At 39.1% G+C, this 14153-nt stretch overlaps 1 protein-coding gene across 1 annotated transcript in view; it reads right to left on the bottom strand.

Moving 5' to 3' along the window:
* Positions 1-14153, bottom strand: part of PKHD1 (PKHD1 ciliary IPT domain containing fibrocystin/polyductin) — a 464388-nt gene that overhangs the window by 386334 nt on the left and 63901 nt on the right. Inside the window, 3 exon segments of the mRNA XM_005552760.5 lie at positions 149-299; positions 6627-6846; positions 12796-12939. Of these exon segments, the coding sequence (XP_005552817.3) occupies positions 149-299; positions 6627-6846; positions 12796-12939 (515 nt within the window).

Below are 14153 nucleotides of genomic sequence, written 5' to 3'. Positions count from 1 at the left end.
TTGTGCATTAGACCAGCTCCTCAAAGTTTGAGCGCATTTAATATTATATATCGCTGCCATTTGGACTAAATTGTTTTTTTAATGTACACAATATTACAAATTTAATTTGAGCTGTTTGAATCAGTCTGTAAAAAAGATTTGATTATACCTGAGTGTTCTGGCCCCAGCGTTTCCGTATCTCAGTAATCTTGACGGTAATTGGCTGATTGGGCGTCTCACACTCCATCTCTGCCTCAGTTTCCATGGTAATGTTACAGGAGCTATTATAGATGAGAACTTCATCTCTTTCCACTTTAGGGCTGAAACGAGAGGGGAGGTTAAATGGGGTGTCATCAATCTTAATGAAATGCAATTATTTTTACTCTTATTAATCATTGCAAGCCATTAGCTTGTGGCAACTACAGGCCACCATTTGTCAAATTTTGCAAATTTCTGTAATTTTGTTTCCATTATTTTATTGTTTATTTGTTTTTCCTTTTATCTGCACACCCTGCAATGAAAATGCACATGGTAAATATCTTTCACTGAGGCCTTTCTCTTTTCTGAATCTATTAAAAACATTAGCAAAAGCTACCTCTAGCCCAGCTTAACAAGAAATGCACGGACAATACTTCCAGTTCCCAAAAGGGAAACAAATGTTGGGGAGAGTTTTTGTTTTTATTTTTTTTCTTTTCCCCTTCCCTCTTCCTGCTCTTTCTCATACTTAGTGTTGGGGGAGTAATTGCCTGAATCCCCCTAGGGCAGATGGAGAAATTGGAAAACCCACACAACTGGCTAACTGGTCCCTAATTCCAACTGTGAAAAAATGAGCTCATTTAGGCTTTCAATTCCCTCTCCCCAGCTGATGGCAATGAGGCTCTGTTGCTAGCAGTGGAACATTAACTTAGTAAATTAATTAAACTTACTTAACAGCCCAGACTAAGGAGATTCGATATATGTGCCAGTTATACTACCAGCCACTCGCTTTAAAAGTCCTCTTGCTTTAAGGGGAGAAGCCAGACTGGATTTAAGATAAAAGACAGCAGTGTAGCATTACAGAAAGTCTAAAAATATGCCATCTAGAGAAGGTGAGGGCATGGATAGTGAAGGGTGTCATCCTCAACAGGTGTGATATTTATTCAAGAATCATCCTGGTTGTAGGCATTTTTGCAACCAACTCAAAAATTATCAGTAATAATGCATGATGTTTCATATTTGTCAACAATCTCATATGTATGATCTAATTTCAGCCTATAAATTAGGAAGACGTATAAAAAATGTAACCCAAAGAGATTAAGAGATTCTCAGAAAGTCGAACACAGAACTATGGTAGCTCTGAGGTCAAAACCAGACGGTCCTGTTTCCCAGAGCAGTGCTCTCAAGTTTTGAAATGCTGATTGTACATCAGCCAGGAAGATGGCAGATCCCATGGGAAGACCAGGAAGGGTGGAGACAAGGGCAAAAAGGTCACCAGTTGAGAAACTGTACACCGTGTCAAACCTTATCATCTTTTTTCAAATCAATGTCAAAATGTTTTCTTCCACAATTTGCTAGAAATAATGAGCGGGATAACTAGTACATCTCACCACTTAATCTTCTCTTCATGCTAAAATGTTCTCCACTCTGTATCTACCTAAGGCATGATTTCCAAACCCAAAGTCCTCTAGACCTAATAATGTAGATTGGTCAATATGTTAACATCATGCCACTCAGATCTGCAGGCAGATTGTTTGGGCTGACCACTGGGGCTCTGGTCCACCTTTATCTGAGCTTCCTTCTCACGGCACCTGACACTGCGTTCATTTTGAAGGCCACCATGCTTATACTTAGATAGTGGTCAACTCAAAGTCTCAGAGCTGCAGTTTTCTGAGGATTTCACCATGCTGTGCTTGTTCAGACGATTTTCTGAGAAGCACTGGCATGTAAAGCTTAGGCTCAGAAGCAGATCAGCTGGATCTGAATCCCAGGGCAGATAGTTACCATCTACATGACATCGAAGACATTACTTTGCTAAGCTTTGGTTTCCACATTTATAAAATGGAGTTGCCAATAATCGAGTACCTATTTTGTGGAGGTGTTGAAGAAACTGAGCAAAATGAAGCATATAAACCGATTAGCATGGAACCTGGCACACAATAAGAACCCAATAAAGGCAGCTCGCATTATAGCTGTTAGAGGTAGTAGTGTTAGTAGTATTATCGTTAAAAATGTAAATGTGAAAATTTACATTTATTATTGTTACATTTCTCTCACGGTTTAGACCCATTGCTCAAATTCATTTTGAATCTGTAGCCTGTGATCTAGCTGTAAATCCATTCACTGATCCTTCGTCCACAGGGCAGACAAAGCCACAGGATGAATCCATCCTTTGCTCCTGGAGCGTCAGTCATATTCCAAGATTCAGAAAGGAAAACCAAAGTAATTTAACTTTTAAATTAAAATGTAATGTAATATTTAGATCAATATAGAAATGTGATGGAATCAAATGCAAAAGTCACGCAGACTTTTAAAACTCCTCACTTCAGAGCAACTTGAGGCTTGCGTCAGGCCACTTTGGGCTTTGCACCTAGAACCTTTTTTTGCTACTGGCGGTAGAGAAGTTGTTGGAATAGTTTGTGAAGGTCTCCCTCTGTATTTATATCATAAGTCACTTATAAACCTATCAGAAAGGAAATGAAGTTGGTTTCCTGCACCATCACATTCTTCGTGAATCAGTTTCCAGATGGCTAGTTTCATTTCTGAAGGCTCACAAACTGATGAATAGTTCATTCTAGAATTTTGTCAGGGATAACATCAAGTTTAGTTGTCTAAATTTCCAGAATTCCTCCTTTTCTTAGGTTCATAGAATATCTGCCCATCACCTCTGTTATGTGACCCCTTCTCATGGTTCGTTGTCCGCAGTAGGTCCTCAATCGTAAGAGTGAGTTTTTTGTACTCAGTTTATGAATAATCTCAGACTACAAACTTGAACTCAAGGAAAGCAGTGACCAACTTCCTTTTACAGCCTTTCTTGGCCTTGGGCTTCCACTCTTCTCATAAACCTTCTTATGCCCTTTCCTGACTCTTCACTGGCAGAGGTACAAGTAAAATGGGCTGAGTCACTTTGCCCTCTGTTTGCCTGTTAGAAACCGACTGTTTTCGCGAAGCATGTTATTCTTGCTCTGAAAATAATTAAACCCCTTTCTGTTAGCTTGGACTTTTTGTTTACCAGCTTCAGCTCACACTTCTTTCCATATTTGTAACTACCTTGCTAGAAATTTTTTTCATTAAAAAGCCATCACCAAAATTAGCTGAGACACCAGGATATCCAAAATAGATTAACATTTACAAAATTTCAAAGCTTCTAAGTAGCTAGCTACTCTTCCATGGTTTCTTCCACAATAATCCTATGAGCTAAGAAGCACAGTTGACCATATTTAAATATAAATATAAGCATATATATGTGCAACATAAGCATATATATAGAGACACAGAGATCAATATATGTACAGATGTAGATACAGATATACATGCATACACACTGCACACACACAAATATTTATTTTAGGGCATGTGGTTAAAAATATTGGGTAAAAATGGTGGCAAAGATTGTACTAGAACCTAAGACTCCTGACTCCCAAACTATCGTTCTTTAGTTGATCTGATTAGACCCTAAAGTAAGCAAGTAACCTTGGCTGTGCTCCTTAGGATAGGGAAGGAAAACACTTTGCAGGCATTCTCTCTCCCTCACTTCCCCTGAAATGGCTTCCTGTGGCTCTGAAACCTCACTGAACCCACACAGCTCAGCCAGGGCTCTCACACTGAGGCTGCCAGGACAGCATTGCACTAAGCACACTGCGTCAGAAGCCTTGACTTCCAGTCCCGATGCTGCCATGGCTTGACTGTGTGACTTTGGGAAGTTACTTAATCTTCACTTACAAGAGATTCCAAACTCTTTACTTTGGCCTTCAATGCCTCACATATCTCTCCGAGCTCATCTGGGGCCACTTTTCCTCCTTCTCAATCTACTCCTACCCTCCTGGCCTCTGAACAGTCATAAAACTCAACAGTTCTTTTGCATTTGCTGCTGCCACTGCCTGACCCTCTATAAAGACATCTGCTTCTCTTCCTAACATAAAAGACTTCTTCAGAGAAGCCTCCTCTGAGTACACTCTTTAAAGTAGCCCCTCTTTTTCTATCACTTTATAGCACTTATCACAACACGTGATCATCCTGTTTATTATCTGACTTTCTTCTCTACCCTTAAGGGCAGGGACTTTCATGACATCCACCATCAAGCCACCAGTACCTGTCACAACACCTAGAACAGTGTAGGGATGTGATCAATACCAGATAGATGGATGGATCATGGATGGATGGATGGATGGATGGTTGAATATACTGGATGGATGGATGGATGGATGGATGGACGGATGAATAGACAGGGTACAATTTTTGCCACAGATGCACTTCTCCCTTCCCCATAGTTGTTATGGATGTCAGGGAGATACAGCATTGTGTTCCCTGGAAAAACACATAAAAACTCAATGAAGAAAATAAATATGGTCAGTACTCTAGCCTCCTAGAGATAGGCACCATCAACATTCTTGGATACATCTTTCCAGCCTTTTCTCTAGTAACCTATATGTGTACAAACATACACACTATGTACAACAGTAGGATCAAATTGATATACTCTTTTGAGACCTATGGTTTTCACTTCTCAATATATTATAAATATCTCCCTGTCTGGTTAAATATTCTACATCCTAATTTTTAAAGGTAACTTAAAAAATATCATTTGGATACATTCTTTATTACTAAAATTTGTCTCATTGCGAATTTTTTTTGATACCTGAAACTTCAAAGAACATAATTGTTTATAAATATTACACATTTCTATCTGCTTTCTTAAAGTAAAATCCTAGAAGAGAAATTGCTGGGTCACAGAGTGTAAAGAATTTAAGGTTATTCGTGAATCGGCAAATTGTCCTCTGACGCTTGCACTTCCCACTGGCAACAAAGACCACTGCCAGTTTCCTCCACTCTCATCCCCACTAAACATTGTTTAAATCATAGGGCACTTATTGCAATTCTTACTCAAGAAAACATACCCACTTTTGCCTACTGCAATAGTCAGAACATTGAGCAGCACTACTGAAATAACATTCATAGGGAAGGGTATAACTGCTAATGGGGTCTGAGGCTCAGTTGCCTCAGCCGCCCCATACAGTGAAGAGGAAGAGCATGGAAGAATTCCAAAGGAAGAGTTTTGGGGATTCAGATGAAGTCCCTGAATTCAATGGAGCCAGGAACTACTGACATGTACTTTCTGGTGTCCAGCATCAGTAAGTTCCGAAATCTAGTCTCACCTGAGTACAATACCCAGTGCCCCATCTCCTGTGTGAGCTAAACAGAGTTCTTCTTGCCCTTTTAGAAAGCAACCAGCCAAGGAGTTTCCTCTTTTCCTCCAGCTAAACCTAAACCTCTGGTGCCCAATTCACACTAAAACACAAACTGTCTCAGGACATCCCAAAGTCAGACTGCCACGAAAAGAGCTGGTTATCTCTTTCACTGTGGGGAAGTGGTCTTGTTTAGTTTCATATTTTACAAGAAAAGAGGCTGGGCACAGTGGCTCATGCCTATAATCCCAGCACTTTGGGAGGCCAAGGCGGGTGGATCGCTTGAACTCAGGAGTTTGAGACCAGCTTAGCCAAAATGGTGAAACCCCGTCTCTACTAAAAATACAAAAATTAGCCGGGCATGGTGGTGTACACCTGCAATTCCAGCTACTCAGGAGGCTGAGGCATGAGAGTACCTTGAACCTGGGAGGCAGAGGTTGCAATGAGCCAAGATCGTGCCATTGCACTCCAGCCTTGACGACAGAACAAGACTCTGTCTCAAAAAAAAGAAAAAGAAAAGAGGCCTTCATTAGATAATCAAAGGTAGCCACTCTATCTAGGTAAGAAATAAAGACGTTTACATGACAATATTCAGCCATGAGACACCGCCCTATGTAGGAAAGGAACTCCTTGCTGAAATGAAAGCAATCCAGAATTACTAACATAGTCACACTTCTTTTTTATTTGTTTAGAAAAGGGGGATTCACTGGAAAGTTGTAGTATTTATTTGTCAGGCTCTTTTTTAAGTTAAAAAAAAAAAAAACCCTTACATGCCTATGGCTTCTAAATCCTGGATCTACAGTAATTCCGCCTATGCAACCCTCCTTCTTTTGAATAAACATTGTACAATCTTCTGGATTTCTCTATGACTTTTTTTCATACTTGTGAATCTGTTTGGAAAGAAAAGAAAAAGGAAAGCGGGGAAAAAAGCCTTCTGTTTTTCATAACGTCTAATCTTTTTCCCCATTGGCATTCACCAGATGTTGCTTTGGATCGGAAGATAAATATTAAAATCTAAGCAAGAACAAAGCGAGCTGTTTACTGGGCAGATTTTTCAGATGTTCTCTTGAACAGTTGAAAAAGACAGGAGATGCTTTGATATGCAGGCTGGCTGGAATCCACAACGGAATGGGCCCTCCAAGAGAGTTGTAGCCCCTACCACGGCTGCCAGTCCGCATCCCACCCAGCCTACACTCTCTGATGGCTCCATCAGTCCATTGGCCAAGCATTTGTGGGGAAGTTCAGGGAGGGAGAAGGTAAGGTTACCTGACAAAGAGGCCTGAGAACGATGGAAACATTGACTCCGCCCAATGATCTGGCACAAAGAGGCATTGGGAACTTTCCTCACAAATGTAGAGGTAAGGCCATGATTCGAGCATTCGCTCTGTCCCCACGGCAACTGTCAAATCACACTGCACATAGGTGTGTCTGGCAGCCTCACAGCTGTCCTCCTCATGCTTCAGGCCACACAGGAAAGCCAAGGACACTGCAGGAAACAGTCACCGTTAGAAAAGAACCACAGAGAGAACCGAAGGCCTCTAGTCCGTTTCACAAATGAAGTTCCTATGTCCTCCCTTGACCAACAGGAATATGAAGTTAGCAGTTTACTTTTTTTTAAATGTATTATGTATGTGTAATGTACACAGAAAAATGCAAGTATCATTTTTGTAAAATATGAATAATCATCATAAAAAAACCTCTGGTAAATTTCCCAGCCAACATAAGATATAAAACACTTGTAATACACTTAAATTTGTGTGTTTCTCCCCAAGTCCGTCCCTTTCCTCCTCATTCTCAGAAATAACCACTTGACATTTTTTAAATAGTTTTATCACACACGTTTGTATCCCTAAACCAGAGAATGAGTTTTACTTGTTTTTGAACTTTATAAAATATGATACAAGATAAAATATTCGTGGGCCTGCTTTTTGCATTCCATATTATATTTTCAAGATTTATCCACATTACTACATATAACTATTGTTAATACATTTTCACTGCTGTTCAATCTTGTATTGCATGAACCTACCACAATATATTTATCTATTCTCTTATCAATGAACTTTTTGGTATTTCCCAGTTTTTGCTACTAAAAACATGCACAAAATTTCATTTAGGGTGCATGCCCATCAAGGAAATTTCTTATTCAAAGAGTAGGTACAAGTACAACTTTACAAGATAGTGTCATACTGTTTTCCAAAGTAGTTGTGCCATTTTGTGTTCCTACCAGCCGTATTTGTAAGTTCCCATTACTCCATATAATTATAAGCACTTGAAATTATCAGACTCTTAATTTTTGCCAATCAGGTGTGTAAAATAGCATTTCATTGTGGTCTTAATTTGCATTTCAATCATTACTTTTAGGTTGACCAATTTTTTTTTTTTTTTTTTTTTTTTTTTGAGACAGAGTTTTGCTATGTTGCCCAGGCTGGAGTGCAGTGGCACAATCTCGCCTCACTGCAACTTCCACCTCCCAGGTTCAAGCAATTCCACTGCCTCAGCCTCCTGAGTAGCTGGGACTACAGATGCACACCACCACGCCCCAGCTGACTTTTTTGGATTTTAGCAGAGACAGGGTTTCTCCATGTTGCCCAGGCTGATCTTGAACTCCTGAGCTCAGGCAATCCACCTGCCTCAGCCTCCAAAGTGCAAGGATTACAGGCGTGAGTCACCGTGCCTGGCCAAGTTGACCAATTTTTTATGTTTGGTAACAGTTCATATTTTCTCTTCTATGAAATTCCTGTTTCTAAATCAAAACCACCATGAGATACCATCTCACACCAGTTAGAATGGCAATCATTAAAAAGTCAGGAAACAACAGGTGCTGGAGAGGATGTGGAGAAATAGGAACACTTTTACACTGTTGGTGGGATTGTAAACTAGTTCAACCATTATGGAAAACAGTATGGCGATTCCTCAAGGATCTAGAACTAGATGTACCATATGACCCAGCCATCCCATTACTGGGTATATACCCAAAGGATTACAAATTATGCTGCTATAAAGACACATGCACACGTATGTTTATTGCAGCACTATTCACAATAGCAAAGACTTGGAATCAACCCAAATGTCCATCAGTGACAGATTGGATTAAGAAAATGTGGCACATATACACCATGGAATACTATGCAGCCATAAAAAAGGATGAGTTTGAGTCCTTTGTAGGGACTTGGATGCAGCTGGAATCCATCATTCTTAGCAAACTATCACAAGAACAGAAAACCAAACACCGCATGTTCTCACTCATAGGTGGGAACTGAACAATGAGATCACTCGGACTCAGGAAGGGGAGCATCACACACCGGGGCCTATCATGGGGAGGGGGGAGGGGGGAGGGATTGCATTGGGAGTTATACCTGATGTAAATGACGAGTTGATGGGTGCAGCACAGCAACATGGCACAAGTATACATATGTAACAAACCTGCACGTTATGCACATGTACCCTACAACTTAAAGTATAATAATAAATAAATAAATAAATAAATAAAAAGAAATTCCTGTTTCTCTCATTTGCCCATTTTTCTATTGGGTTGTTTGTCTCATTGACTTGGATAAGTTTGTGGATTTCTTGCTTTTCATATAATTATAAACATTAACATGTTATAGAGATAAAAAGCAAGTATTTGAAGCACTCTGACTCTCAGGCCATTTTTTTCTGAGTCCTGACACACATATAAAAAGCACATCAAGAGGCAGACTGGGAACAATCTTTAACTAGAAGATGAACAAAGCTCCACATGAGATGGTTCAGGAGCAGCTCTGTCTGAAAACCTTAATAAAGAGGGAAAAAGAAAAAAATCTCTGTAGCCCAATTCCTCTGTAGCAAGCCTGCCCATGTGAGTATGCAACAAAGGTTGGTTATCAAGGGCCGTGGGCTTAGACCTGTGCTTCCCCGCCTCATTACAGTGCTGCAGCAAGGGTTACATGAGATAAGTACATAGGAGAGGGTTTGTAGTTATGCAATCATGCCCAAAGAGTACTATTGTTGCTGTTATATTCTAAAGCACCTGGCACCTAGGAGGTTGGCTGTGAATGTGTTTTGAATGAATTAGAGCAATAAAAATGACTGACAGTAGGACTCTTGTATGAACAGACAAAACATAAGAACTTTCCAGTTAGTAACCCCTAAGGCAAATAAAAACAAGTTCCACACCTATAAAATAATGAATTCATTAAAAGTGATTAAGTAGATGCAAATTGACAAGCTGGATTATGAAAATCACCCAGGGCTGGGGATCAAAATCCACGGGTTTTACTCAGAGTTTTGCCACTAAATAGCTGTGTGACCTTAATCACTTTCACTTTCCCTGCCTTATGGAAAAGTTAAAGTTTCCATGAAAACATCACGTGGTATAATTCAAGGTATAAACGCAAGAAAGCCAAAGAGCAAAGATTTTGCTCATTTTAAACAAACACAAAGTATTAGTTTCACCTAACAGGATGTTTTGGCAACTCATTACAAGAACAAGTAAATTTCTCCTATTGTTAGAAGTACAATTTGTGGGGATGGTAAAAATGGGTGACCCCCAAAATAGCAAAAGCACATTTGTAGAGCCCCCTGCTTTAACTCCCCCTGCCCCACACATGTAAAGAAAACATATTAGTCCTGTGGCACCGGCATAAACAGAACAATAATTAGGAACGTTTGAGTTCAGGGTCATTATCTGTAACCTGGAATGTGAAACATCACTCTATTGTACAAAGTCAAACTGAAGAAAAAAACTCAAAGCATGGGTCAGAATTCAAAGCGACCTTGGTAAATGAGAGAAGTTAACAGAAATAAACAAAAGAACAAATGAAAAGAGTAAGATAGTAAACTACAAAAGAAAAAAGGAAATCATATAAATATGAGGAAAGTCCAGCTGTGTGCAGCCATGGTGGAAACACGTGCGCACACACACGCACCCCTTGGGATAACAGTAGGGAACAGAAAGCTTATTAACCAGCAAGACGGCGCTATAATTTTACAAACAAATATGGGATCAGATGACACACAGGCATCTTACGATGTTATCCAATTTGACCAGAACTTCCTTGTATAGAACAGCTTCCTCGTTTGGAGCTTCAAATCAGAAAAGAATGTAGGATTTCGGAGAGGGCTGAGAAGTGAGATACTAAAATGCTTACTTGGAAAGTTTCTGATTCAGTAGGGCCCAAGAATTCACATTTCTAACAAGCTCCCAGGTGAGGCCCCTGCAGCTACTGCTCCAGGAAACACACTTCCAGATCCACCGCCATAGAGGAACTGAGATTACTCAGCTTTCCAAAGAACCACCCGCTGATTAAGATTGAAAAAACTAGAGTAGGGGAGCATCCATTAGGCGGAGGATGGATTTCTCTGAGAAGAGCAATTGCAAAACACTAGTAAGGGTTGCTGCTGGGAAATTCTCCTCTGAAAAATCTTTAAAAATACAAGTGATTCTTAGCTAACTTGGTTGTACTCAATCCTGTCTGAAAATCGAGAAATTAGTAGTAGTTTCTAGTAATGTCTAAGACATATCCCCTTTGACAATTTGATGTCCATTATAGACCTGCTTCCTAGGGGAAAAAAAAATACACAATCATATACTCGAAATGCTTCATCCAGTTTCAGCAGGTTAACAGAATCCCCAAATCCCATCTTGGATCTTAAGTAAGAAACCTCTGGAATTGGCTCTCACAATTTCCCCTCGATCTTTAGACATTCTGATTGAAAGTCTTTTAAAAGACTTTTTTATGAAAGGAAAATTAGTTAAACTATGCATTTCTCTAGTGTGCATTGCACAATCAATGAGTGTTTGGTGACACCTAGTGGCCATATAAATAGTTACAGTTTCCAACTCATTTTCCTCTTTAAAAAAATCAAGGAATGCTGAGTTCTTTTCTAAATCTTTCTAAACACAATAATTTTTTCATTATTCTTCCCCTAGAAGTTATAAAACCTAAAATATCACAACTTACCTGACCCTGAAACTTCATTGACTTTTGTCTTATACTAGTTGAAATTAAGTGTTTTGAAATAGTAACACGGGGCTTTTAAAAGTATATTAATTTGAGCAGTGTATATGTGAAAGCTTTTTCAAAAAATGTAGCAGTATTAGTTAAAAATTAGAGCCTATAAATGTGCAGTCTTAGCTTTCTGTTTCCACTCTTTCCCAATCTTTCATTTATTCCTCATCAAGCATTAATTGTGCACATATCCTCGACAACACTGTTCCAAGCTGAGGAGGTAGTGAATCAAACAGACAATGTTTTCAACTTCAATCTTCTATTGTGTCCTAAATTTCCCATTGTGGAATCTATCTCTCTTCCATAATGTTGTGCTTATATACATGATGATAATAGGAAACTCAATTTCTAGCATTTTAAACAAAAATTTTTTTCTCCTCCCCTTCTTCCTCTTCCCTCTTCCCCCTCCTCCCTCTCTTCCTTCTCTTCTTTGTATAAGACAACACAGCACAAACTTCCATCACAATAGCATTATCCATCATTAAATTCTCGTCCAAGCTCAGGTGATGTGGTGCTTTTATCATTCTGTAAATCTTTAGCCCACATTCAAGTTGCAGACAAATAAGTTAGGAATAAAACTTACAACACTACACAGAAAGGAGGTATGTAAATGGTTAAGTGCACCGGTACAAGATTTACGATTAGGCAAACAAGATAATCACCTGGCTCAATATGAGCTATCTCAAATGCAGTAAGGTCCTGTAGTAATAACAGGAATTTCTTCCTTCTGACTCTTTTTTTCTGAAGCTCAGTGGGGTATTACCGTGTGTTGTGAATCCCCAAGCTTTGCAACTTCCTCTCTCATCTCTTTCCCCACAAAGACATGGCTTCTCACACCACAATTTATATGATGGCTATGCAGCTTAAAGTAGTGAGCAATTGTGGTGTTTCACTGAATAAGAAGTAAGTAATTACGTGAACATTGGAGAACAAGAAGACAACATGAGTGTTGGCTCTTTTGCCTGTAATAAGAAACCGAAAACTGAACACACAAAGCTTATTTTCAAGTGATATCCAGCTTGACAATCTCCATCCCTTTACTGGTACCTCCAATAAGCAGATGTCTTCAGCAGCCTCACCTCAGAACAAAGCCAAGAGCTTGTTTCCTCCGTGACTCCTATAGCTGGCATTGAAACTAATATTCAGAATTCAGAATCACTTCCTCCGTCATCCTAAGACTGCAGTTAAGAACACAGGTGATAAGTGTTTCAATATTCACCTAACACTGACCTATTAATATGACAAAAGTTATTATGAATCATTGTAACAGGTGGCCCCAGATTCTAACTATCATTTTTATGGGGAGTAGAGAAATTCTTTTCCTAGGCACACATAGAGAAATTAGTAGTCAGTACAGCATTAATCACAAAAATAGAATTAACCAAAGAATATCATTCCCATATATATGCTTTAAAATGTATGTGTGTGGCATCTTTACTCACCATCCAGGGGCAGAACCAAGCAGCTGAAGGCAGACACTGTAGCATTAGCCAGGACTCGGCAGGGAGCACCACACACAGCAGCTGAGACATTCCCTGGAGAAAATCCTGCTCCAAACACATGCACCAGCCTTCCACCCAGGCAGCCTTTAAAGACAAAGGTACAAGCTCATGATCATACATGCAAACCTCCCTTCTCTACTCAACCCAAAATTCAAACCTTTGCTTCCTCACTACCCATCCTTCTTTTCACATCCTCAGAATTCACACAACTGGCTAGAGGTGCCTGCTGGCCTCAGTTTCCTCTCCACTCAGGCTCTGGCCTTGGTTCTGTCTGATCCCAATCACATTCAACACCCTACTGTGCTTTATATAGAAAATTAATGCTTATTTATAGTTTTTAAACTTTTTATTCAAAGAGCCATAAAATGAAAATAAAAATTCCTCCAACCACCTGACTCCCTCCCTGGAGGTATCCAGGTATAGAGTTTCTTATGGCTCCTTTCAGAATTTTTAAGCATCTATGTTTCTGATTCAAAGGATTATTCTATCCATATCATTCTGGAACTTGCTTTTTTGCTTCAAAGTATAGCATAGATATTTTTCCAAAACTCTATGGATACAGTTCATTTTAATAGTTACTTAGAATTTCATTATAGGGCCATGATACAATTTATTTGACTACTTTCCTATCAATTGAAATTTCCATTATTTCTCCTCTTTTGCTATTGTTAATAGTGATGCAATAACAGTACATGTTTTGGGACATTTGTATGAGTAAAAGTAGTCCACATTTCTAGTTCACACTGAGATACAGAGTTCGCATCACTACTGCCTTCATACCAAGTCTAAGTGGTACTTGACTAACTCAAAAATAATGCTTTTGTTTAAGATGCATTTCTTATTTCCCTGCTCTTCCATCATAAAAACATGGAATCTTAGGGAGTAGAAAGGGGAATTTGGGGATCATCCAGTCCAAATTCCCTTATCAAATAAGGAAGCTGAGTTTTAGAAAAGTCAAGCATAAGTTAGTTAAATCAGTGACAGACTAGAGCCAAATCTCAGTCCCCACAGTGTTCCACCAAGCTGAGAACAAATTTGTTCTGAGAAATGTCTTAGTACTTCATCAGTCTAAGATTCTGTTTCTATAATTTTTTCTATACTTTCTAAATCATAACTAAATTTGAACTATCTCAAGTGCAATAAGGCTTTAAGTGAATAGAAATTGAAATCTTTTCTTCACTGGAAGGAAAGCCTAGGCAATTTTTGGTATATCTAAAGGGAGAAAACAGTTCAATCAGTTTAATTGTTCTATACATTTGGCTTATTATTGTTGAAATATGAGTCCACTTGTGAAATAT

Source organism: Macaca fascicularis, chromosome 4 (genome assembly GCF_037993035.2).
Source record: "Macaca fascicularis isolate 582-1 chromosome 4, T2T-MFA8v1.1".
Lineage (NCBI taxonomy): Eukaryota > Metazoa > Chordata > Mammalia > Primates > Cercopithecidae > Macaca > Macaca fascicularis.
This window is presented reverse-complemented; position numbering and strand designations above follow the sequence as displayed.